Genomic DNA, 25,440 nt, shown 5'->3' with positions numbered 1-25,440 from the left:
ATCTAGCGGGTACAGGCCAGGGATACCACTAACATCCTACAATGCACCGGACAGCCCCCACGACAATTATCCAGTCCCCAACGTCAAGAGTGCTGAGGTGGATATAGCTTGTTCTATTAAAAACTTAAAGGATAGTATGAATCTTATCAAATATCCTAAGAGTGGCTGGAGAATTACAGCAGTTTTTATAAGCAAAGCACAGTGTTAAGAAGCAAAATACCCCTCTTCCTTTTTACCTAGGTACACTTCTCTCCCCAAAGTCTCCACACAGCACTTGCAATGAAAAATGCCAAGAGGCTATAAGGGGTTCCAATGAATCAAATGCATCAGGAAAAAACAACTATGGAAGGGCAATCAAAAGGAATTATAGCAAGCAATAAAAATACTACATGTATTTTTCTCCCAGGAGTTTAAAACCCTTGAGTGAGGTATTTGAGGTGCAGGGAGAGGAAGTGACTTGCTCAAGGCCAGATAACGAGTCTGAAGAAGAGCCATAAATAGAACTTGGATCTCCCAATTCCCAGGTGGGTACTTGGGGACCACAAGATTATACTACCTCTTCAAGAACAACACAAAGAAAACACTAAAGCAGACAATTACCTTTCTGAAAAGTGTTGTTCTGCTCTTCACCTCTGCTCCAGCCCTATCAATGGCAGACAGACTTCTTGGAGTGCCTCCTAGAAATAAGAGGAGGAAAACCCTTTAGCCCAAAAAGCAGGAGCAAGCCCAAACACCCCCCCCCAAAGGTGGAGCTTTCTTCACTGAGGCTGTGGAGTGTGTGTGCTCCCTGCTGGTGCCACGGCAGCAATAACAGGATACATGGCTTTGTTTTCCTTCACCTCACTTCACAGCAGGCTTTTTTTTTTTTTTTTTATCAATTTCCTTTGAGAAGCAAGATTTGAGAGTCTCTCCTTCTAGAGGCCCACCCTCCCCCTAGCTGGCCAATAGGTCTCACTTTTGGCTTCCATGTTCTCTTCTAGTTTCTCATGAGGATTCACCAGTGAGCATAGTTACATGGGTTTAATCAACTCCTTCAGTCTCCTCTCTTGATTTCTGATTGGAACTGGCAATGAAGCCACAAGTATATATAGCCACGCTATATCACTTTCAGGGCACAGGGCACAGGACGAACGCTAAGCATGGAGACAAATAAAGGGCAACTTCTTCAAGCCTTTACTGGGAGGAACAGCAAGGATAATCCAGAAGGGCTGGTGATCCAGGATGCCCAGACTTAGCCAGGGTTCACACTGAGAGGAGACACCCACTTTGGAGAGTCTGGGTTTCAGTTTTCTTAAGACAAAGTAGTAATGCCTTCTAAAGAGAAGGCTGGACTCTAAAACTTGAATGAGCTGTACCAGGGAAGAAAGCCATCTCCAGAAATGCTCACCTGTTGCAATCAAGCACTTTTCATAGGTTATTTGAGAGCCATCATTAAGTTTCACCATGTTGTCTCTCACATCCAGCTGTACTACCTGGTACAGTCACACATATACACAAAAGAGGTAGAGATGAATTAGCTTTGAAAAAAATCTTTATTGAGATGTAATCCATATACCATAAAAATTCACCATTTTAAAGTGTACAATTCAGTGGTTTTTAGTATAATCACAAGGTTGTGCAACCATCACTACTAATTCCAGAGAATCTCCAGCACCCCCCCAAAAAAATCCAGACCTATTTTCTTAGCTGTCAGCCCAATGAGAAGAATTAGTTCTTGACCTAAAGTGACCCTTAAGAAACCATTTCCAAGTAATCATCAGAACCATAGTTTTTGGTCCCCAGTTTCTTCAAGCAGTCATAAGTTTCTAAGTAGCCAACATTAGAGCAATTCACGACAGTCCTAAAATTCCTGCTGATTTGTAGAAATGGAGAACAGAAAAGGCCTTCTTTATTTGGCAGTTTGGAATACTTATTAGTTTGTTAACAAGTTTCCTACATCCACAACATTTTTATAGAATGCTTTTTCCAACTTCTTCTTCTTCTTCTTCTTTTTTTAAGAGACGAGGTCTCACTATGTTGCCTAGGCTGGCCTCCAGTGATCCTCCTGCCTCAGCCTCCCGAGTAGCTGGGACTACTGCCACTGCACCTGGCTTGCTTTCTCCAACTTCTAACCTTCACTGAAACTTGGTTGTTGTTTTTTTTTATTATTATTTGGAAAGGGTTTTACTGATATCTGTAATTCAACAGTGGCATTTATTTTTTTTTCTTTTTTATGAAACTTGGTTCTTTCCCAAGGATAGCTTACATGTAGCGACTGTTCATTTACCCATACTCCGTATCACAAGGCCAGGACGAGGTGTGAGTATCCTGCAGGCTTCCTGATATTGCTGCTGCTGCTTCCAGATTCTTGTAGCTTTATTCTCCTCTGGCGGACACCAACCTAGATTCCTACAGATCACTGTTTTGAGCCACCTCCTGACCCCTCCTCATTCACTGAAGACCTTGGAACCTGGTTCATACTTTTCCTCTGAGCCACATCCAGAATTTTGTTATCTCCTAAACCACTCCTTCTACCTCAAATCTCCCGCTCTTTGGTCACAATCTTCCATCCTTTCAGCTTTCTCTCAGTCTCACTGTTTCCTATACTTGCTTTCAATTTCCCCCGTTTACCTGGTTGGCTGTTCCATTCTAACCAATCTGAGCTAATGATAGATCTTCCAAAGTATTCTCTTGCCAGTACCTTTAATGCCCTTGCACCCTACTCCTTCTTATGGTCAAGAGCTTGAGCTTTGGAGTCAGAGAGATGAGGGTTCCAGTCTCTGCTCCACTCCCTACTATCTGTGAGACCATTCATTCAAGAAATATTTATTAAGCACCTACTATGTGTCAACCGCTGTGCTAAATGCTAGGGACACGATAGTGAGAAAGACAGATATCCTCCCTGCCTTCAGAGCTTAGTAGCCAAGCCAACTTAACAAGCACTAACAATGATCAAGAATAATGAATGTGATAGGAGGGCTGAGGGCAGTGCAGTAGCACTAGGAACGTGACAGGTGCAGCCAATGTGGTCAGGCTGGGTTGGGTAAAGCTTTCCAGAGGCAATGACAGAAACTGAGGAGTAGTTGCTTCGGCCCCCTTTGATGTGTCCTTGGTAAGCTCCCTCTTCAATCCAATCCTGCTACTCAACCTCCACACTGTTCACTCTCAGATAACCACCTTACATCTCATTTTCTTGTGAAAACAAGTGAAGCCACTAGCTGTGATCTCTCTCAACTTCCCACGAGGGTTCCTACTTCTTCAACCCCCTGAATAAAAACTTCTTCACATCTACCTTTACTTCCAGCTTCCGGATGAGGTGTCCTTTCTGTTCCGTGGTATCTGAACCCCCAAATCTAATGGGACATTTTACAATTCTTTCCTTACCAGATTCTTCTCCACAGTAATACTGTGGATCACATCCTACTTCTTGAAATTCTCCACAACCCTGGCTCCTGTCCTGGGTTTTCCTCATGCTGCTCTTTGAAATTCTTTCCTAGTCTCCTTTATAGATTGTTCCTCTTAAGCCTGCCTCCCAAAAGTTGGAGTTCCCCAGGGTTTTATCCTTGCCCCACTCCTCTGCTCACTAGGTAAGTTCTTCCTGGGAGGCCTCACCTGCTCTCATGGTTTCAGCTCCTACACATATGCAGATGATTCCTGAATCTCCATATGAGCCCAGACACACTGAGCATCTTAGTAACATATCCAACTGCCCAGAAGATACCTTCACACAGACATTCCACTTCATATTTAATGGTCCCAAACTTAATTTTTATCTTCCCCCTTAAACTAGCTCTTCCTCTTATAATGTCTTTCTCAGCTGGGGGTACATCGCAATCCACTCAGACACAGCCAGAAATTAGAAAGTCATCTTTGCCTCCTCCCTTTCCTTCATTTTCCACCTGCAACCAACTACCCAAAGTTTCAACCAAACTTTTCAAGTTTGCCTCCTAAGCATGCTTAAAGTCTACTCCCTACTCTTCATCACCTTTCTATCAGGAAGTAATATACTGTGCAACGATGATACTAAGAGCTTGGGCTCTGGAATCAGAACGTTTGGGTTCCAATTCTGTGGCCAGACAGACCTGGGCTCAAATTCTGTCTCCATTGCTTTTTAGCTGTGTGAATTTAAGAAAGTTATTTAAAATTTATTTTTAAAAATCTCAATTTCTTTCTCTGTAAAATGGAAATAATCATACTCCTTTATAAGATCATTGTGAGGATGAAATGAGATAATACACATAAAGCATTTTAAAACTATGCTTATAAGATTAGAATAGGTACTATATAAATTTTAGCTTTTACTTTTTTCATCATCATCATCATCATCACTTACCACTACTATCCTAATTTGGGCTCACATCATCTCTTGCCTAAATTATTGCAATCTTCTAATCTTTGAAATGGTCTATCTCTAGTCTTTCACCCTGAAATCCATCCTCCTCACATCCCCTAGTGATTATTTAAAATTCAGTTGCCTAAAACTCAGCCCACTTCCCCTCCCCATAAAGCTCAAGCTCTTTCACATGACAAACAAAGCCCTCCATGATCAAGCCCCTGTGTAACTTCTCAGTTTCATCTCTTGCCATTCCCTAACTTGTACCTAACAGCTCTATCAGTACCTAGCTGCTTGTATTTTCTTGCACCAAACATGTTTTTTCGTATCCTTGCGCCTTTGCTTATGCTGTTCTTTTTTACTTGAATGCATCTTCATTCCATGAGACTTCCCATTCTATAAGACTTTCTTCTCCAGGAAGCCCTCCCTGAAACCACCACTCTACTGGGTACTCTTCCCAGTAATTCCCACAACACACTATGCATGTCTCTCTTACTACACATCTATGTGTTCATGTTTCTCCCTGTACTGTCAGCCTATAAAGATAGGGCCTATTATTTACACATAAGGGATACTTAACACAGAATGTCTCATTATCAGTTTAGTCACAAACCCATATCCATCTTCTTTGTCTAATGTCCCCTTATAGGAGAAGAAGTGGGCCTGTCCCTACCAAAGGTCAGTCCCTCCACTTGTGCTCTGGATCCCATCTATTCTGGGCTTTGTTAATTTCAGAGAACTTCTCCCTCTTTACTAGAACATTGCCATTAGTTTACAAACACACTCTAGTACCTCCCATTAACAAAAACAAAACATAACACAACAAAACCCTCCTAGGGGCCAGGCGCGGTGGCTCACGCCTGTAATCCTAGCACTCTGGGAGGCCGAGGTGGGCGGATCGTTTGAGCTCAGGAGTTCGAGACCAGCCTGAGCAAGAGTGAGACCCCATCTCTACTAAAAATAGAAAGAAATTATATGGACAGCTAAAAATATATATAGAAAAAATTAGCCAGGCATGGTGGTGCATGTCTGTAGTCCCAGCTACTCGGGAGGCTGAGACAGGAGGATAGCTTGAGCTCAGGAGTTTGAGGTTGCTGTGAGCTAGGCTGACGCCACGGCACTCACTCTAGCCTGGGCAACAGAGTGAGACTCTGTCTCAAAAAAAAAAAAAACCTCCTAGGACCCCCAAAATGCCCTCCAATAACTGCCCCCATTACTCAGGCACTCACCTTTGTGAAGTCTAACAGTATTTTCCATGCTGAGTTATGCCTGGATTATTTTACTGTCCTGAATAATATATATTTGTCAATCTCTTGTCATCAGTAATCCCAGAGAAAAGTTAGCATGGAAAAACAGGGAGGAGGAGGAAGGGCAGAAGCACAAACAGGAGCAGTAACAGCTTTTAGGGTCGTGGTCCCCAATGATTTGACTTCCCTGGGAAGTTTAGTTGGAATGCTACCCTAGGCTTTGATACTGGTGCTTTCCCCAGAAAGACACATGCAGCAATATTAAACTTAAAGTGACTTGATCTTTCTTTGATGAACTACAATAGCAGGACAAACATAAATGGTAGTGTTAACACATGTCACCACACTTGATGGCGGGCACATATGTAGAGCCTGACCAGGGAAGCAGCCTACTAGCTTACCTTCTTTCCAGTGAGGACAGCCACACCACCATTCTCAATGTGAGGTAGGTCCTGAGCAGAGACATAGAAAGAAGGTGGCTGGAAATATATGCTGTATGGAGAAGAGGGGGAAAGTGTTATAGGCACCTGGAACTGCAATCAACTTCCCCCATAGCTTTAATAAAATTGTTTCCATTATGAAAAACTTTTAGGAACATTTTGCAAAGTAAGTCTCCAAGGCTGATAAATCTTGGCTATGACTTGCTTATATAGAGGTATTCCAGATCCGTGCTTCTCAAATTGGGACAATTTTGCCCCCAGGAGACGTTTGGCAATGTCTGGAAATATTTTTGGTTGTAACAACTTGGGGAGGGACGCTACTGATATCTAGTGTGTAAAGGCCAAGGATGCTGCTAAACATCCTATGATGCACAGGATGGCCACTCGGCCACAGCAAAGAATTATCTTGCTCCAAATATCAACAGTGCTGAGGTTGAGAAACCCTGCTCTAGATTTAGGTTTATTTCAAAGTAAGAACAAGAGGTACTCAAGGTGCTGGGTATTCACATATCTACCAGAATGGGTTGTCCAGAATGGTGCTAGTCAATGGAACAACCAGCTAGGTCCTGAGAGGATTCTGCCTCAAGCAGTTAATTAATTAATTATGATGTATCAATTAAGGGGTGGCTAACTTAATTGGAAGTATGCATCCTGCTTGAAAATGGAACATGATAGTAGGGGTGAGGGAGGAGGGGAGGTTTGTAAAATTTAGTCCAGTATCAAAGGGATCGCTGATGAGAAAAAATTGGAACTCAAAAGAACATGGTACTAGAATCTAGAGCTGAAGAGTACTTTAGGAGAAAAAGGCTTCTGGACCTGTGTCTTCAAGTCTCTCATGCAAACATTCTAATAAAGAGGCTCTTCCTCACAGTTCCCACTCTACTCCCACAGTTTTGAATGCCTGCTAGGGTGTCAAAGAGAGTGCCATTAAACCCTTTCTTTTCTTCTGCTTTTATGGGACGTGCCCAGGCAAGCATAAAGAAGTGATAATACAGACCAAGCTGATCTTCACCAGAAAAGTGTAACTTAAAGGTCCCCAAAATAGGAGCATTAGTATTTCAGAGGCCAACATCACACCATCAGTTGCTGGTAGATCTGGTAACAGAATTCGGGACTCTAGTCCTTTGTAGCCTATTGCCTCTAAGCTGTACCAAGTGTGCACCATAGTGGACTCCAGTGTACAGCCAAGTCATCCCTCCTATTCACTGTACACAGTGGCAAAATCCTAACCCACCCTGTGTTTAGTTGAAGCTGTTAGGCCCATTTTATATAAGCGAACAGACCTTCTCTCTTTTCCATTCCACTGTCTGAATCGCAGTGTCTTCGTGACATTTGGATCATCTGAAAACCATAATTCTTTTGAAAGAGGAGGTCGCATGTATGGCAGCTCAGGATCTTCAGATATAATCAGTACCTTTGGACACAAAAATAATGATACGTAGAGCCAAGTCATTTAAGAGGCAAATGTCTAAGTGTTCACATTGGCTAAGTGCTTGCCGACTGTACTCTCTGTGCCAAGCAAAAGAACGTGCACCTTACCCTGGCCCCAGGATCCCGAGCCCGGATGGATCTAGCTGCAGCAAAAGCAGCAGTGCCTCCACCGATTAGTAGGAAAGGAACGTGACTTGGTACCCTGACTTGAGAAACTGGCTCTCCTTCTGCAGCTGTAAGCAACAGATCAGACAGGATGAATCTTCTTAAAGTCTCAGATGACTCCTTGGCATTATTTAAAAAAGAAAAAATCACCTTACACTTGTCTCAATCCTTTATATAAAGTTAGCAAAACATAGTACCTAAGCTAATCTTAACAAACTTCACAGCATCCTGGTTGGAGAGGAAAAGCAAGTATCCCTTTCATTTCACAAGTGAAAAATACCAAAAAAAAAAAAAAAGTGAATGATTTCATCATTCACTCATTAGGTCTATACCAGAATTAGGACCTACCTTAAATATTTAGTTATTTCTAAAATACATTATAAAGTATATACTAGAAGATCTCTGTCCTTCCCATCAATTTCCTAGTGACCACCAGGAAGATATCAAGTTCAGTTTCACATTTTGTTAGCAACAAAGTGGGAAAACCCAGGAGGTCGTCTGGGGATTATTACACAATGTTCAGGAATAAGGAGGTGCTACTGAAGAAAGCAACACCAATCACCCACCCAGAGTTGTGGGGCTTATTAAAGGATTAAAACAGCCCTCTCTGAAAAATCAAGCAAATTACATGGGATGGAAGTGACGGCTAGGGCTATGTGCTTTAGGAAAATAAACATATCTTTTTTTTTTTTTTTTTTGAGACAGTGTCTCACTTTGTTGCCCGGGCTAGAGTGAGTGCCATGGTGTCAGTCTAGCTCACAGCAACCTCAAACTCCTGGGCTTAAGTGATCCTACTGCCTCAGCCTCCCGAGTAGCTAGGACTACAGGCATGTGCCACCATGCCCAGCTAATTTTTTGTATGTATATATTTTAGTTGTCCATATAATTTCTTTCTATTTTTAGTAGAGACGGGGTCTCATTCTTGCTCAGGCTGGTCTCGAACTCCTGACCTCGAGCGATCCACCCGCCTCGGCCTCCCAGAGTGCTAGGATTACAGGCGTGAGCCACCGCGCCCGGCCAAAAATAAACATATCTTCAACAACTTAAAACTCCAAAGACTCAAAAGGAGAACAAAACAGACCAAAATAATTTCCTCATTGAAAAAATGGCGTTTATCTCTTTTCTAATGGTTTTCCTCACCAAGGTTGCCTTTTAGGAGTCTAATACGTATATTAAAAAAACCCAACCATAATTGTTACTAATTTTATTCCTAAACCCAAATTTCAGCCAAATACTTTAACAAATTGCTCCCAGTTCTGGGGTAATACTATACTTTTTGGAAAATTACAATCTCACACCATCATCACTTCCACAAGATACCCATAAATCATAGAAAGAAATAAGGGAATACTCACCAGATGATGCGGCCCTTTTCTGTTTCTCTTCTGGTGTCAGTCCTAACCCTGATATCCTTTCATTATATCTTTTTTTGTCATCTTTTATAGTCTTGTAGGCCTGCAGACCCAAACATGGAGAAAGAGTATTTCACCATACAGCTAGCTCATACCATAAGTAATATTATCTTTCAATTAAATGAGAAGCTTTTGTCTACTTGGCATTAGTTCCTCCATATTAAAACCACTAAGGCAGTATATTTTATTTCTTAAGAAATAAAATATACTGCATGTACACACACTTGGTGTGGAAAGAAAATGCATCAACAGATGAAAATGTTTCAGATTTTCTTACACTATGTTTATTTCTAAATGTATAGCTAAAGAAAAAAATTTTATACTAGAAGAATAAAGTGCCAGAAAAGGGTAAACTTTATATCGAGTAGGGAAAGAGGTTTTGGACTATGCTAGACACTACCTGTGAAATCCATCTATATGGTCCTGGGTAGGAAGCTGGAACATAAATTTTCCTGATAGATGTTTCTGGGTTTTGCTGGGTACTCAGATAATGCTTGGAAACATGGCCACCTATATCCTATTCTGATAGAGTAACTCATCTTTCTCTCAATGGTCTATCCTTTTCTTAAACTCATGAGGCAGAAGGAATCTCATTCAGAAAAACTACACACAGATATTTACTAAGGGTCAAACACTTGTTGTATTTCAAGTATACTATCTTCTCAACCCTTTCAAATTAAGTAAGGGTAATCTTAGCATCATGACTAGTTTTTTTTTTTAAACATACAGCACCAGAATTTGTTTATTAGAGACTTTTTCAAAAACGCTAAGTAACAGTGCTCATTTCAGCAGCACATATACTAAAATTGGAACTATACAGAGATTAGCATGGCCCCTGCACAAGGATTACACGAAAATTCGTGAAGCGTTCCATATCTTCATTTATATAACCAAAATGTTTGTACCCCCGTAATACCTTGAAATAAAATTTTTAAAATGGTAGGTAAGAATGACTTTTTAAATTACAGCACTTTTACTCTTTTGTACACCATAGGGTTAACAAGACAGGAATTTAAGTGATCTTATGTCAAATATAATCTCAGATTAATTAATTAATTACAGGGAAAATTAAAGACAATCAGAAGAAGTATCATAAAACATATTCCAAGAATATTTCTATGACCGCCTTACAGAGCAGCCCATTAGGCAATGCGCTGCAATTGGGAAACCTGGACCCTGAGATCAGGCTTTAAATTTATCAGCCTAGAAGCATTTAACATATGAGAGGAATGGAGTAGACAGTTCAGTGCTATATGTTAAAAGACAATGGTTATTCCTTGAATTTACCACTAAATTGATCAAATAAATGAATTCAATTAACATTAATTTCAGGAAGAAAGTTTTTATTTTGGCATCAGATACTATATACAAGTCCAGTATTTAACCATACCTAAAAAATATTTCTTTTAAGAATGGGACTTTTACCTAAAAAGATGGCTTAATCTGGTCAACATGAGTGAAAAGAGAAATAAACTGTGGCCATGTTCACATTGAGAGGGATATCAAAGATTAGCCTAAGCCCAGCTCATATTTCCTAATGCCTTCATACATGAAAGGAAGAGCAGACCAAGAAACTGCTTGAGGTTCAGTGGGGAGAGGGGAAAGAATGAGATTTGTCGTGTGTGTGTGTGTGTGTGTGTGTGTGTATTTCTTTTACCCTTCACCCAAAGGTTTCTGTATTCCTACTTTGCACAGATTTCCAGTTAATGACATGAATACATGTCAGCTTAGGAAAAACTACAAATTTATGAAAAATATTAGTGGAAATAACTTTTCTAAAAAGGTGAATATGGTGGTGTTTATGCAACTTAATTGAATTTGAAAGGGAACAGGTCATTTTCTGAGTGAGGCAATGAGATCCTATCAGTTTAACAATGGCAAAGGGCCCAAATACTAAAATATCATTAAATATTCTACAGGCCACTTTGGCTCTGCCCACTGACAAATAACAGAAGACCAAGATTAGAGGACCTGCCTATGGTCCTAGAGAATGTCACCAGCAAGAGGAGGAAAAATTCTCACATCAACGACAATCAGGAGTTCATTTTTACAATCCAAGCAGCAGAAACACTGTTCAAATCACTGTTTCTCAAACTGTGGTTATAACCCATTAGTGGGCTGTGAAATCAATTTAGTAGGTTATGACCAACTTAGAAAAAACCACAAACAGAAGAGAATAGAAACTATTAGAGTATACTGCACCTAGTAAGAGCAGCATTTCTTGAAATTTTTAGTTTTATGTATGTGTAGTTATCTAACGGGTTGCAACATACACTGTATTTCTTTCTGTGGATGATGGTAAAAATTTCAAAAGTCCACTGGTTTTCTCCCTTTTTTGGGGGCGATAAAGTGGGAGGAAGGTGAAGAGCCCCAATACAGGAATTGCTAAGGTAGTATTTATACTTAAATTAGGAACATTTCCTCAAATGAGAAAAAAATTATGTAGGAACACTGCTATGGACTGAGTGCTTGTGTTCCCCGCGCCCCCCCCCCAAAAAATTCCTATGTTGAAACCCTAACCCCCAGTATGATGGTATTTGGTGATGGGGTTTTAGGGAGGTGATAAAGGTTAAATGAAGTCATAAGGGTAGAGCCCTAATCTGACAGGGCTGGTGCCTCATAAGAAAAGGAAAAGACACTAGAGCTCCCTTGCTCACTCTCTTTAGCTCCCTCCCCACCCCCACCATATGAGGACACAGCAAGAGGGTGGCTGTCTGAAATCCAAGAAGAGAGCCTTCACCAGAAACTGAACCCTGTCTGACCTTAATCTTGGACTTTCCAGCCTTCAAAACCATGAGAAAATGAACTTCTGTTGTTTAAACCACACAGTCTGTGGTATTTTGTTATGGCAGCCTGAGAAACTAACACAAACACTAAACAACTTATAGCCATGTCTCATCAAATTCTGAACACTGATTTTAACTGTTCTCTTGAGACTAGTATCAATTTCAGAGAAAAAAAATCTAAGCCAACTCTGATCAAGTTTTCAATGATTAAAAACCTAAAACAAAACTGTGCAAAATAGTTTGATAACAGCTGTAGGTAGACAAAAGCTTATCATTTAATTCGGAACCACTATAATATAGTAGCTTCATTATTACCAGTGTTGGATAAACACAGAGTGCAGTGAGGCATTTAACTGAATGGCTTAAGAGGAACTTGCAGTTCTGAGATATTTCTAAGACAGGAGAAGGCAACAGTGACTGGCCCTGTCTTGTAGCTTGGCATCAAGAGAATTTGCATGGTCAACTCTGTGGAGGCCATCCAACTCTGGTATAGCAACACAAACCAGAGGTTTATCAGGTTTAAATTGTTACACACATATCGAACACATACACTTTAAATCTATTTTTGAATGAATGGGGTGGGACTGATGGGAAAAGTTGAGAGCGGTATGAAATGGAAAAGTCAAGGCTCAGAAGGTAGTATCTGAGTTATGAATGAGAGGCATTTAAGAAAGCAAGCTATATGAATGTGTTAGCTTGGACCACTTCAGCCACTAGTTTGACCACATTAGAGATTACAAAAGGGACACTGCCAAATGAATTTACTTTGAAATAGAGGCTGTGGGTGGGTGGGGAGAATATTACAATTTCTACGGCTTTTTGGACCTCCTCAGAAGCATTCAATAAAATGCCTTTTCACAGTAAAAGTTGGGTTGTTTCCCACAAAACACAAAAATTACATTTTACCTAAAATGATTCAAAATGGTGTTCTTTACTTGCTATTCAACATTTACTCTTTGAGACTGTCTTGTCAGAGATGCAGCACTAAAGCACAATATAATTTAGCATCATAAAACATAATCATGAAATTGGCAAAAGTTTCAAAGAGAGAGTTGATGATGAGGATTTGTAACAATCATTAGATATAGCTGGTAGGACTTCTACATTTTGAAGAATGAGATTTAAGGACTCTCTAGCAACTGACAATGTCCCTTTAATAAATACCTAAAGAAAGCACATGCTGTGAATATTTTTGTATTCTAATGGATCAAGTTTTCATTAGTGCCATGGTCTCACCCACCCTACCCCAAAATATATTTTAGTGTAAACATCTTACATAATAAACTCCTGCCCCAGTCACTGTTGCTCCTATAATTAAGAAGTATACTAGGCTGCTGCCATCTTTCCCAGAAGCACCTGTAGTCGCTAGTGATCTAGAAGGGGATCCTAGGTGATGACACTGCACAACTGTAGGTAAAGGTAAGGCCAAGGAGGAAACAAAAGGAAATAGAAAGTGCACTAAGTATTAATGAAGAAATATTCAATACAAAGGCAGGGAAGCAGTTTTGGTTATCCTGTGCTAAAAAAAAGAAAAAAGAAAAAAATGCTGCTCCAGGATTGGAGGAGAATATATATTTCCTCAAAGCATCTTATCACACAGATCTCATGTATTTCTTACTCTGATTTGACTCACAGCTGGCAAGAGCTGTCTACTTTTCTTGTGCATTTGGGAGTCTGGTCAGAGTATAAGGATATAGGTCATGTCAAGTAATTTTCATATTTCTTTTTTTAACCTAGTGTCCAAGGAACAAAGTTCACTGTCTTACCAATGTAGAAAGAACTACAATTGTAATGCCATCTAACCATTTGCTCTTAGCAAGTAAAACAAACAGCTTTCTTCAATCAAGGCTGTTACTAGGTGTTATCTAAGTTGGTTCACTCAACCTTACGGGATCCAACTTTAGACTGATCTGCTTAGTCAAAGTAAACCCTGCCAAATTAAAAAAAAAAAAAAAACCTACAGAATAATTCCTCTGTGACCTGCTAAGCTGATCAGAGTTAATTTAAGAGGATATAATTGTGCTACTATTATGTAGCAGTTAAACACCGTATTTCTCACCTCATACAAACTCCATTCTAAAATCGGAGATTCTAGGCCTGCTTCTATAATTTAGTCTTTGGGTGAGATTCAGGGATAGTTTTCCTTTTAGGAATGCTTAATATTTTTGATTGAAGGCTGTTGTTTTTAAATGTCAATCTCAAGCTGAGGAAAAATAAAATATTTGACAAATAAGTCAAGATTAAATATTGTGCTAAGGAGCTGCAATGAACTTTGACTTTATTCACAGGTTAGTGTGTCACATCCAAGAGAACAGGGACAGTTTTGTGAGTTAGTCAAGTCTAAGAAAACACACTGACATTCAAGTAAAGAGTAAAAAGACAAGTGAAAAGAGCAGAAATCAATCAACATGAGATTAAATTTCAGTCATTCCCAAATTGGCTCTAATAGGATATTAGACAGTAGGCACTTTAAAGAAGGCTTTTTGGAAATTTTTCCAAAAGGAGAAAGGGGAATTAGTTGCAAAAGTTTTAAAGCAGAGTAGTATTGAGTCTATTAATGGGAGCTGTTTGGCAGCTTCTTCACACAAGCTGCTTTTCTACTTACATATGCACCAGCTCCTATTGTTGACAAGCCCACAATAAGGACTAACACAGAATTATCGATTTTGCCCCCTGATGCACCAGAGCTAGCCATTTGTCTTGTCATCTGGAGTTCTAGAGGAACATGCCATCGCTGGAACAAGTTGCCTAAGGAACATAATTTATTAAGACACACACATACAAAAATAAAATAGTTAATACATGTTTGTGATTAAATGTCAATGCATTGAACAAGTAAAGACTTATTGCCTATTGGGCTGCGGGCGTTCACTGTTAAATGACCAAGAGAAATATAATCAAAACTGTACACATAAATACTACAGATATCTGAATGAACATTCTTAAGTTGCTGGAGTTTTAAGAGTACAATGTAATGCCACCCAGTGAGGAAATTTATAGCTTCCGGAAAAGATCATGAAAAATGTATAAGCAGTTCAGTTCATCAAATACCTCCTTTCATGTCTTCCCCATAACTGAAGTAAACACAGAGAGATGACTGAATAGGTAGATATAAAAAGTTAACAATGGGCTACCTTGGACATTATAACAACCATTTAAGGAGTAATCTAAATGGCCCAAATCTTGAACAAAATAAAACCCTGCAATGCAACCTAACCAGGACACAGTTCGGTCTTGTGTGAAAGACAATGTGTTCTGGAAGACAGAAACACTAATGCTCAGAAGAAAATCAGAAAACATTAATACTGATCTACCTCTATCACTTCTTAAAAATAAAAAAAAGAAAGATAAAAAATTAAAAAATTAAAGAAAAAAAGAAGAAAACCAGAAAACAAAATTTAAAAATGAATTTATCTCCCCCAAAGAACTGAAGAATTTTGGACTATGACATCATTTTTAGAATGACAAAATTTAAAGTGTCCACCAACTACTTGGCTCTTACTCCTCCAAATTAATATAGAATATTTTGATGTAAAACTATGTTATCCTAAGTAATGATCTGGTGATCACAACAACACTCGCACATGGAAACATAAGAGTTTCATAGGTTTCTTTCTCCAGGAGGGTGCTGACATTTTCAGATGAAGGAAGATCTCAGTACCTTCTCTGCTTGTAATTATTCCTTTTTGTGGACTATCAACCTAGAGCAGCACATTTTTTCTGCAAGGGACTAGACAGTAAATATTTTTAGCTTTGTGGGCCATTTTGTCTCTGCTGCAACTACTCAATTCAGCTGATGCTGAGTAAAAGCAGCCGCAGACAATAGATAAATGAATGGATGTGGCCATGTTCCCATAAAACTTTATGTATGAACACTGAAATTTGAATTTTATATCATTTTCGTGTGTCACAAAATGGTCCATTTTTTTCCCCGGCCATTTAAAAATGTAAAAACCACTCTTAGCTCATGGGGCATACAAAAGCAGGAGGCAGCTGACCGGGTGTGGCCTGTGGCTATAGTTTGCAGACCCTCAAGAGCACATCAGAATCCCCTGGAGGACTTGTGAATACATAGCTGGCCAGGCCCCAGCCTCAGAGTTTGATTCAATACATCGGGCATTGGGATCAAGAATTTGCATTTCCAACAAGTTCTTAGGGGATGCTGCTGCTGCTGTTATGGTGGGGGACCATACTTTGAGAACCTGCCATCTAGAGGTTAGTACATATATTCCTGTCCTAACTAGGATTTAAAAGACAAATAGAATGGGCACTGGTAGTGGCATCCCATCCATACTTGTAGACATTAGAAATAGGGAGAGCTCAACTTTGCTTTCACAATGTCAGGGCACAGAGGGGTAAAAACAAGCCCAATGTAGGTCTGCAGTCTCTTATTTGAAAGCCTTAGAACCATAAGTGTTTCGGAACTCAGAATTGTTTAGTCTTAATTATATAGTGCATATACCACATAGTGACACCAAGCACAGTAAAGGGCAGCAATCCATAGTCAAACACATTGATATTTGTATGACCACACTAAGTGAGATGTTAAAAAGATTGTAAGTAGCCTCTTTCCAGTTCAAGTCAAGTTTTAGTGGCAAATGAATTACAAAAACCTGATGGTCCTATTTTGATTTCTGAATTATAGATAAGAGACTTTGGGGCCAGATGCAGGTGTAATCCTAGCCCTCAGGGAGGCCAAGGAGGGAGGATCACTTGAGGCCAGGAGTTTGAGGTTGCTGTGAGCTAGGCTGACACCACGGCACTCTAGTCTGGGTAACAGAGTGAGACTCTGTCTCAAAAAAAAAAAAAAAAAAAAAAAAAAAGAGTGAGACCCTGTATCTACAATAAATAGGAAAATTAGCCAGGCATGGTGGCATGCCCCGGTAGTCCCAGCTACTGGGGAGGCTGAGGCAGGAGAATTGCCTGAACTCAGGAGTTTGAGGTTGCAGTGAGTTATGATGACACCATTGCACTCTAGCCTGGGCAACAGAGCAAGACTCTGTCTTCAAAAAAAAAAACAAAACAAAACAAAACTGCTTTGGATCTATACTCTTAGAAAAGGAAATGTATTTTTTTTTTACTGATCTTATTTCTCACATGTTTTAGAATCCTTCTTCATCACATGAAATAAAATGGTTTAAATTTGGAAATAAAAATAAATTATGATAATAAAAACATGAAGGGGGGACAAGCTTATCTCAATTTGGGCAAGCTTTTGATTTTCAGAAGGCCACAAAAATGACGAAGCATTAAAAGTAGAAACTGGGCTGGGTAAGGTGGCTCATGCCTGTAATTCTAGCACTCTGGGACTCTGAGGCAGGAGGATCACTTGAGGTTAGGAGTTTGAGACCAGCCTGAGCAAGAGTGAGACCCCCGTCTCTACCAAAAATAGAAAAAATTAGCTGGGCAACTAAAAATAGAAAAAAATTAGCCGGATGTGGTGGTATGCGCCTGTAGTCCTAGCTACTCGTGAGGCTGAGGCAGGAGGATCACTTGAGCCCAGGAATTTGAGGTTGATGTAAGCTAGGCTGACGCCATGGCATTCTAGCCCAGGCAACAGAGCAAGACTCTGTCTCAAAAAACAAAACAAACAAAAAAAAAGTAGAAACTAATTAACTCTTAGAGCTTAGAAAATGAAACCAGTTAGGAAAAGTTCAACATGGTTAAGTTTAGTTCAACAAATTTAGTTTGTCTTCTACCTCCACCCCAGGTTCATTTACTAAAAATAAATGTTTAAAAGTTCTGTTTACCTCTCTAGAAGATCCTAAATACAGACATCATAACAAATTTGTTTTAATATAATACTGATGGTGTTTATTCTGTTTTTGCTTGCTTTTCACAGACTGATAAAACTAAGATTGTAGATTTGAGAAAGTTCAGCAGCTTTTGCCTCAATTTGCCAAAAAAAAAAAAGAAAGAAAGAAAAGAAAAGAAAAGAGACATTTAAAAGTAAATTGATTTTTTAAACTGATAAGAACAGATACCATAAATCCTAAGTGTGAGGACGAAACTGTACTTCCTCACACTCAAGCTTAGCCAAAAGGCTGAGAAGCAATCAGTAAATTGATTTTTTAGAAAGGAAATTGGTTAATATTTAAACTACTGACTGCTTGAAAAGAAATGTAATACAACCTTATCATTAACAAACCAACTTTTTACATACCCATAAGGTGACTAAGTAACTTTAATTTTGTAAAAGATGCTAAGTATTGTATGTTTACATCCCCCCCATTTTCTTTTACCCATAAAATTACTTCCATAACTTTCTCCCCATGGCTTCAAAATTTTACATCATGACTGAAACATGCCTTTTCAGTTGTCTTACTAATGTGGGAAAAGCCAACTTAACTCCTTGACTTCTCATTATTGAGCCAGTGTACTTGTTTTAGGTCTTCTGCAGTCAAATTACACATACAGTGTGGTTTTTCTCTCACATTTAGGATTCAATTCTCAATAAGCCAATTTGCAACAGTGCCTGACACATAGGAGTTTGTTCAATAAATATTTGTCGGGCCGGGCATGGTGGCTCACGCCTGTAATCCTAGCACTCTAGAAAGCTAAGGCAGGAGGTCAGCTCCAGGTCAGGAGTTCGAGACTAGCCTGAGCAAGAGTGAGACCCCATCTCTACTAAAAAATAGAAAGAAATGATTTGGACAGCTAAAAATATATATAGAAAAAATTAGCCAGGTATGGTGGCTCATGCCTGTAATTCTAGCACTCTGGGACTCTGAGGCGGGAGGATCACTTGAGGTCAGGAGTTCGAGACCAGCCTGAGCAAGAGCGAGACCCCGTCTCTACTAAAAAATAGAAAGAAATTAACCGGACAATTAAAAATATATAGAAAAAGTTAGCTGGGCATGGTGGCGCATGCCTGTAGTCCCAGCTACTCGGGAAGCTGAGGCAGTAGGATCGCTTGAGCCCAGGAGTCTGAGGTTGCTGTGAGCTAGGCTGACGCCATGGCACTCACTCTAGCCCGGGTAACAGAGCGAGACTCTGTCTAAAAATAAATAAATAAATAAATATTTGTCGAGTTAGTGAATGAAGGAAGGAAACAGAAGTTCTTAGTTCTTTCTAATTCTACTGATATTGACTGAACATTTTATTTTTTTTTTTTTTTTAGTGACAGGGTCTTGCTATGTTACTCAGGCTGGCCTTGAACTGCTGGGCTCAATCTATTCTCTCACCTCAGTCTCCTGAGTAGCTGGGACTACAGGCACTCACCACTGTACCCTGCTGACTGCACATTTTAAAGAATTAAGTTTTAGCCAGATCCCATTTATTTCAGGTTGCTTAATAATAAATTAGTAACCTCACACACCACAGACTAGCATTAGCATAGTACCTAAACCAGCAAGTTCATTTCTGTTGGTTTCATAATCTGTTTTTCCATACTCCCAGATGGCCTTTTCCAGAAATACATCCTCATGATTGAGGCATCTAGGAATCCCGAACGGTTAAGAGATTACATGCTCTTAAGACTTGTTTCCTAAGTGTCAAACTGATTTTTCCAACATGGATAAAACACAGGACAAGACAAGCCTAGTTTGTCTATTGTAGCCAGATGACTCTTTATAGAATCCAACAACTATTTAACTTTATCAGCCTTTGTTTAGTATCAACCCTTGTTGGAATTTCAAGGGAATCAGAGTAGTAACCACTATAGTACAGTGTGAACCACTCTGATGAAAGGCACAAAAGGAAAAATGATTTAGATGACAGAAAAATAAATCTAACAAATCTAACTCTGTTCTGCAAAGTTAGGTCCTTTATAGTACTGAACTAGAGTTCAGTCACTGAGAATTTACCATGTGCCAGACTGGACAAAACACTGAGGACACAAAAATAAATGGGACATAATCCATGTCCTCAGGTAGTACATCGTTTAGGAGGAGAAAATGGCTGTTACTATTCTAAATATGAGAACATGGGCTTGATATAATTCACAAGAGACTCAAAGTTGCTCAGTTTGGTTTTTTGATCCTTAGGTCAATGAAACAGAAAGGAAAGAGTCACTACTCATCCAAAACTATATTTACCAAACTTGCCTGATCAAATCAATTATATCAGGGGCTTGTTAAAATACAGATTCCCAGATTCTCATTCATTCTTATTCTCATTCCCAGGACTCTCTTGGAGATCCTAGAGTAGGTTTGGAGTCAGTCTTCCACTTGATTCATATGACTAAGTAATTTTTGGAAACGTGATCTAGAAGAAAGTTAAGACATATAGCAACTCCTTCAAAAAGTTAGAATGTGTCTAGAAAATTGAACTAATTAACTGGTTACAGAAAAGGTGGACTTCCCAAAGATTTTCTTCTGGAAAGCCTTGTCTCAGCAGAAAGAGTTGGGGAAGATTCATCTTCTAGGCTTCAAAGAAAAAGTGTCATTTGGCAGTGTCCAGGAAGCCAGGATCCTTGCCCACAAGGAGTTCAGTTTCCTTTTTAAAGAGGAGAGAAGGAGTCCAAATAAAGAAAAATGTTCAAACATTTGAACCTTAGGTCAGGGAGCTGGTGATCAGTTTGATCCCATGGGCAGCATAATGTTTGGTGACCAAATAAAATATTATAAAACAGAAAATATCTATTATCTAACCCATCTGCTCACTCCTCAGTGCTGAATGCAGACATAGAGTGGTGACTATTAGTTACTCTCAATCATATCTAAAAGGAGGTAGAGCATCCAAATAAAGTAAATAAACAAATAGTAGCCATTATGGTTTTAAGGCAAAACACAACATATAATGGAAGTGAACCTGACAACAGTGATAGATGTGGATGAGACAGATGCAAGGCAGGTTTAAAGGTAAGGCGGGGGGTGGGGGGGGAATGGTATATAAATAAACGTTGCCTCTTCCCCACTTGTGCAAAAACATATGGTAGATGCCACTATATGAAAAAGAAATCAGATTAAAAGCAATTGGTAATCAAGCCACAAAAGAGTTAATTCCTAAAATGAGAGTATCATAATTTCTTTTTGAAATTATAACCCTACCCTCACCCAGTTTTAAAGGCAGGTGAAGTCATACTCTAGTTCATGGCCAAAGGACAAAGAATAAATGTGTAAAAAGAGATGGATGGATATGTCAGGAAGTCAGAAAATATTGTACAGTAGACTGCCTTCAAACAAAGCCATGCAATGGAAAAAACCATTTGAGTCTGTACTTTTCAGTAGTTCTAATGTCACCAACCACCTTCAAATGTCTAATAAATCAATTTAACTTTGCAAATGTATATTTAATTGATGAGAACTTTTGCTCAGACTTAAGAATACTGGTAAAAGCTGAGTCTTAAGCAAAATAAGTACACAAAGTTTGAAAGGTCAGTGTGGATGAAAATCTTCAGGTTATCTGAATTTCTGTGTAAATTTCTGTGCAACTTACATAGAGCACCATCATTTCAATGCACAAAACCCACACAGATGACATCCATTGATGGGGCATTAGTTTAAAACCTAAGGCAAAGTTTTTTAAGTTCCAAGAGCAATATGTCCTAGGATATAACTCAGATAAACCCATCAGGAAACATTTTCTTCATTCATAGCAACTGGAAAAACTGTTCAACTGCACATTTGCAAAGACCCTAACAATCCAAGGGTAATACTTTCCACTTTTTATTTTTAAAGCACCCAGAAGGTGTTTCTGTATTGCAAAGGCCTCAAAAATAACTTTTGACATTGCAAAGGCAAATGCCCTGGGGGTGGACATTCAAAGATTTTTTTTTTTTTTTAAATACACTTCCTACAGGTGGATCATTCATTATCCCCATGAAGTTGTGCAGGTTGAAAATAAGCAGGCTGAAACCATGTTCAAATAAATTCATAGATATCTGGTACACAATGGACTAATTACTGGGAAGGAGGCGGATTCATTCTTTTTGAAGTCAAACTTTAGGAAGCAGTGTGGTGTTGTAGCAAGGGGATAGGGACCTAGAGACTAGCGAACTATCCTTAGCTCTACCTACTAATTAATTATGTGACCTTTGACAAGTAATTTACCCTCTCTGTGCCTCAGTTTATTATCTATAAAACGAGTGGCTTGAACTTTACCACAAAATCCCCTGCAGCTCTAAAATTTGATTAAACAACTTCATGGTGGAAAAACACAATGTGTTCTGCAAACTGCTTCTTTGAAGCATAAAAGGCTACCAAGAATTACACTGACCAAGCATCTCAAATAAATTATGGGCCAATTCTCTTGGTGTCTGGTGCACAAACGACTGACTCCTTACTTGCACTGCATCGTGTCTGTTTCAAAGGGCATTTAAATCTATGGATCTCATCTGGGGTTTGGAAGGTAGAGCAGGTAATGCCCTCATTTACACAAGAAACTTAGACGTAGGGTTTAAACGTCCTGTTTAAAGTATCACAGTCGCTAATTCACAAAGTCTACTTGACCTCATTGCTCTAAAAAGGTGGGGTGGGGGTTACGGGGAGACGGCGATGGACAATATGAGATGACCAGTTGTTCTGTTATACCTGAACAGCAAACCCACCCAGGAAAAGGCCTCAAGCCGGCTACTGGGTTCAAATCTCTTGAAGGTCAGGTCAGCACGGCTGCGCCGACTCCTCTGCTTGCAAAACTCAGGGTTTGGGTCCCGCCGATTTGGAATTCACGCGACTGAGTGTGTTAAGTTTTATGAGGGGGTGGGAGAGGGCTGCAAGTCACAGGGAGCCTAACGCGCCCAGGCCCTGGGACACCAAGGTGGGGGGTTGTCCGCGATGGGTCAGTCACCTGGGAGCCGGTTCCTCTGCCTCGGGCTTCGGACGCACACGGTCCGCACCAAGGGCACCAGCTTCTGCTTCAAAGCACCCGCCGCAAGGCCTCCACACCGGAACATTTCGGCAACCGCTACTCTGGACCTCCTCCTTTCTTTTCTTCTTACTCACCGACCAACGGGTCAAACACCGTGGGCCCCAACTCGCTTCCCCCCTCCCTTTACACGCACACTACGCAGGCTCCTCCTCCCAGCTCCGGGTGGGCATTGGACAGTGAAGCCGGCCCGCTGGAGCCGGAGAAGGGGAACGGCGACCGGAGGCATACTGCGCAGGCGTAGCGCTCAGTGCCGCATTGCGATTGGTCCGCATAGGAAGAAGGTTCGCGCATGCGCTTAGCTGCCCGCACGCTTGCTAGTGTCCCGGCTCCCGTTAACAAGTTTCCGCGAGTTGGTGGCAACGGGTTGGGTTGAGGGAGTTTGGGAAGCTATCCAGGGAGGGACCTGTGGAGCCGCTTTGCCTGGCGGTTATGGCTGGTGCAGACGCTGTGTCGGTGACGGGAAGTGCTAACAGCACCTTACAAAGCGTGGCCCCAGCACCGCACTTTGTCCTTTGCTTTTAGGCCACTAGTTACTAGGTACTTAAGCCTTCCGGATTCTCTTGTTAAGGTCCACTTCCAGTCTTTCCATGGGTCTGAGTCGGGGAACCTGGCTTCCCAGACCCAGCATGTACTTCCGTGTTTTAGAACTTGCTGGCACTTTCCCACCTAACCCGTTTCCAGGACAGCTAATCATTCCGTGCTCTCTTTTCCCATATTATTTTATATTGTGCAATTCTGTGTCCTAGCAGCTGTACCAGGTGCTGTGGATAGTCTCCTGTTATTATGGCTTCGGTGCTTTGAGAGCAAGGTGCTGGCAAAAAGAGTTCATGCTTCACAGACTTAGTGTGAGAGAAGTCCTAAACTGGACTTTCAGGCTTGTGGGAGGATTAGGGTGAGGGGCTGAGTGTAAATAGGCGTTTTGACTCTGCCAAATGTAAGCTAAATTAGAAATAATGTTTTGGCTGTGTGCAGAACATAACGCGCCTTTTCCAAGGATTTGGGTTACATATTCATTTAACAAGTACTATTGAGCATTTGCTGCTTCGACTGTACCATGAAAGGGCCTTTGGTGGGTATGAAAAGTACAGACGGTCCCTGATTTATGACTCAACGATGGTTCGAATTTTGATTTTTCGACTTTGTGATGGGTTTATCAGGACATAACCTCTTGTAAGCCTAGGAGCATCTGTACTTAAAGTGCTTCAGCTTATGATTGTTTTTTGACTTTACAATGAGTTTATGGGGCATTAAATTCATTTGCAACATAAGATATTTTGGACTTACAATGGGTTTATTGGGACATAGCCTTATGGTAAATTGAGGAAATTCCATCTGCGTAGGAAGTGGTCACTGTCTAGTTGGCGAGATGACATATACTGGTCATTGAAATAATAAATAATATCTGATCTAGTGCCAGAGCAAGAGAGGAGTATGGGATGAAATCTCTAAGGAAGAACTTCTTGCAAGACGTGATATTTGAGCCATGTCTTGAAGGATGAGTAGTAAAATTCAAATAGTGGAGGAGAAGGAACGATATTTCAGATGGTCAATACATTGGGACAAAAGGTAACAGTTTTAATGGTTAAGCATGTTGACCTTGGATCCAGACTCACCCAGGTTGAATCCTGGCTCTGCCATTTGGGCAAGTCACTTAACTGTGCTTTATTTTCCTTATCTGCCAATCTCATAGGGGGTTAGGAAAACCAAATGAGCTAATATTTGTAGAGAGTCTTAGAGGAAGCACCATGTTGTTTGCTAAATTAAAAGGTATTAAAAAACAAAAACCAGCACATTTTCAGGGGACAATGACCAGAGAGTAAGTACACACTTAAAAATAGGGATAAGGACAGGTAAGTATGATTGGGCCAATTTGAATTGGCAAAACTGTTTGGCCCTAACCTTGTAGGTGATGAAGTTACTTTTTTTCTTAGTGGAACAGGGATAGGAAATGAAATTACAAAGGCATTGTTTTAGGAAGTTTAATCCACAAGGTAGTCTTTATTGGGTGAAAATGATCCAGGGTCCCCTTACCCATTAAGCAGAATAGATTAGTGTTAAGAAATGCAGGCAATGGGTGACATTTTACCTAGAGCTGCTTTGGGGGATAAATATTGAAAATATCAATTTCAGAGTAAGGTAAAAATTATATTTCCTTAATATTTTAAAGGCCTTAAGACATTGATGTTTATTGGTATTTATAAAAACTATTAATAAACATGGATTGATTAAATACAAAGTTAATTGTGTCTGTTGGTGAAAGAAACTTTGGAAAACTGCCAAAATAATGATAATCAGGTATCTATGAAAACAACTGCATACATTCAAAAGACAATTATTTAATAATGCACAGTTAACAAAAAGGCATTGTACAGTACATTTAGTTTTTTTTGCAATAGGTGCAATGAAGTAGTTTCCTGTTATTTTAATTAAAAATTATATTTTATCTTTTTTTTTTTTGCAAAAGCAATATATACTCATTGAACTAATTTCAAAAATGTAAGTGAAGTGCTCCCAAAACCTCACTGCACAGAGGAAACATACACTTTTTGTTAGGGCAAGGAACTCATTTTGAGATACCACATTACCAGAAATCAAAGTTTGTTCCTTACAAAGGTAGACTAAGTGATAAGTTTTTGCCAGAAGTATACATCTAAATAATCTTATGTGGATCTAATGTTGATTTTTTAATATCTCCTAGGAAGTTGGCATTAATTCTAGCTGTGAGTTGGCAAAGCCTCTTTTCCACTTTATGTACAGGATGTGCCTAATTAGTAGTCCCCCCACACACACTTTTTTACAGCTATTCTGTAAAGATCACCAGGGGCATTAGCTTCAAAT

General features: G+C 39.9%; 1 protein-coding gene and 1 non-coding gene across 4 annotated transcripts in view; one reads left to right on the top strand and one right to left on the bottom strand.

Annotated features, from left to right (window-relative positions):
• Positions 1-22,813, bottom strand: part of AIFM1 (apoptosis inducing factor mitochondria associated 1) — a 32,117-nt gene extending 9,304 nt beyond the window's left edge. The window contains exons 1-8 of one of the 3 annotated variants that reach the window (XM_069464401.1): positions 22,522-22,813; positions 13,070-13,200; positions 8,951-9,050; positions 7,539-7,663; positions 7,283-7,413; positions 5,961-6,051; positions 1,388-1,472; positions 601-677 (exon numbers count right to left, since the gene is read on the bottom strand). In XM_069464401.1, the coding sequence (XP_069320502.1) occupies positions 601-677; positions 1,388-1,472; positions 5,961-6,051; positions 7,283-7,413; positions 7,539-7,663; positions 8,951-9,050; positions 13,070-13,200; positions 22,522-22,627 (846 nt within the window). In that variant the 5' untranslated portion in view covers positions 22,628-22,813. Of the gene's footprint in view, positions 1-600; positions 678-1,387; positions 1,473-5,960; positions 6,052-7,282; positions 7,414-7,538; positions 7,664-8,950; positions 9,051-13,069; positions 13,201-14,398; positions 14,542-22,521 lie in introns of all 3 variants that reach the window. The other 2 variants (XM_069464400.1, XM_069464402.1) reach the window with 2 other exon arrangements.
• On the top strand, positions 9,784-9,887 carry LOC138379273 (U6 spliceosomal RNA). The gene has a single exon (XR_011232052.1). It is a non-coding gene; the product is annotated as a U6 spliceosomal RNA (small nuclear RNA).
• Positions 22,814-25,440: the final 2,627 nt, after the last annotated feature.

This window comes from Eulemur rufifrons, chromosome 30 (genome assembly GCF_041146395.1).
Source record: "Eulemur rufifrons isolate Redbay chromosome 30, OSU_ERuf_1, whole genome shotgun sequence".
Lineage (NCBI taxonomy): Eukaryota > Metazoa > Chordata > Mammalia > Primates > Lemuridae > Eulemur > Eulemur rufifrons.
The sequence above is the reverse complement of the archived record's forward strand: the minus strand, read 5'-3'. Positions and strand labels throughout refer to the sequence as shown.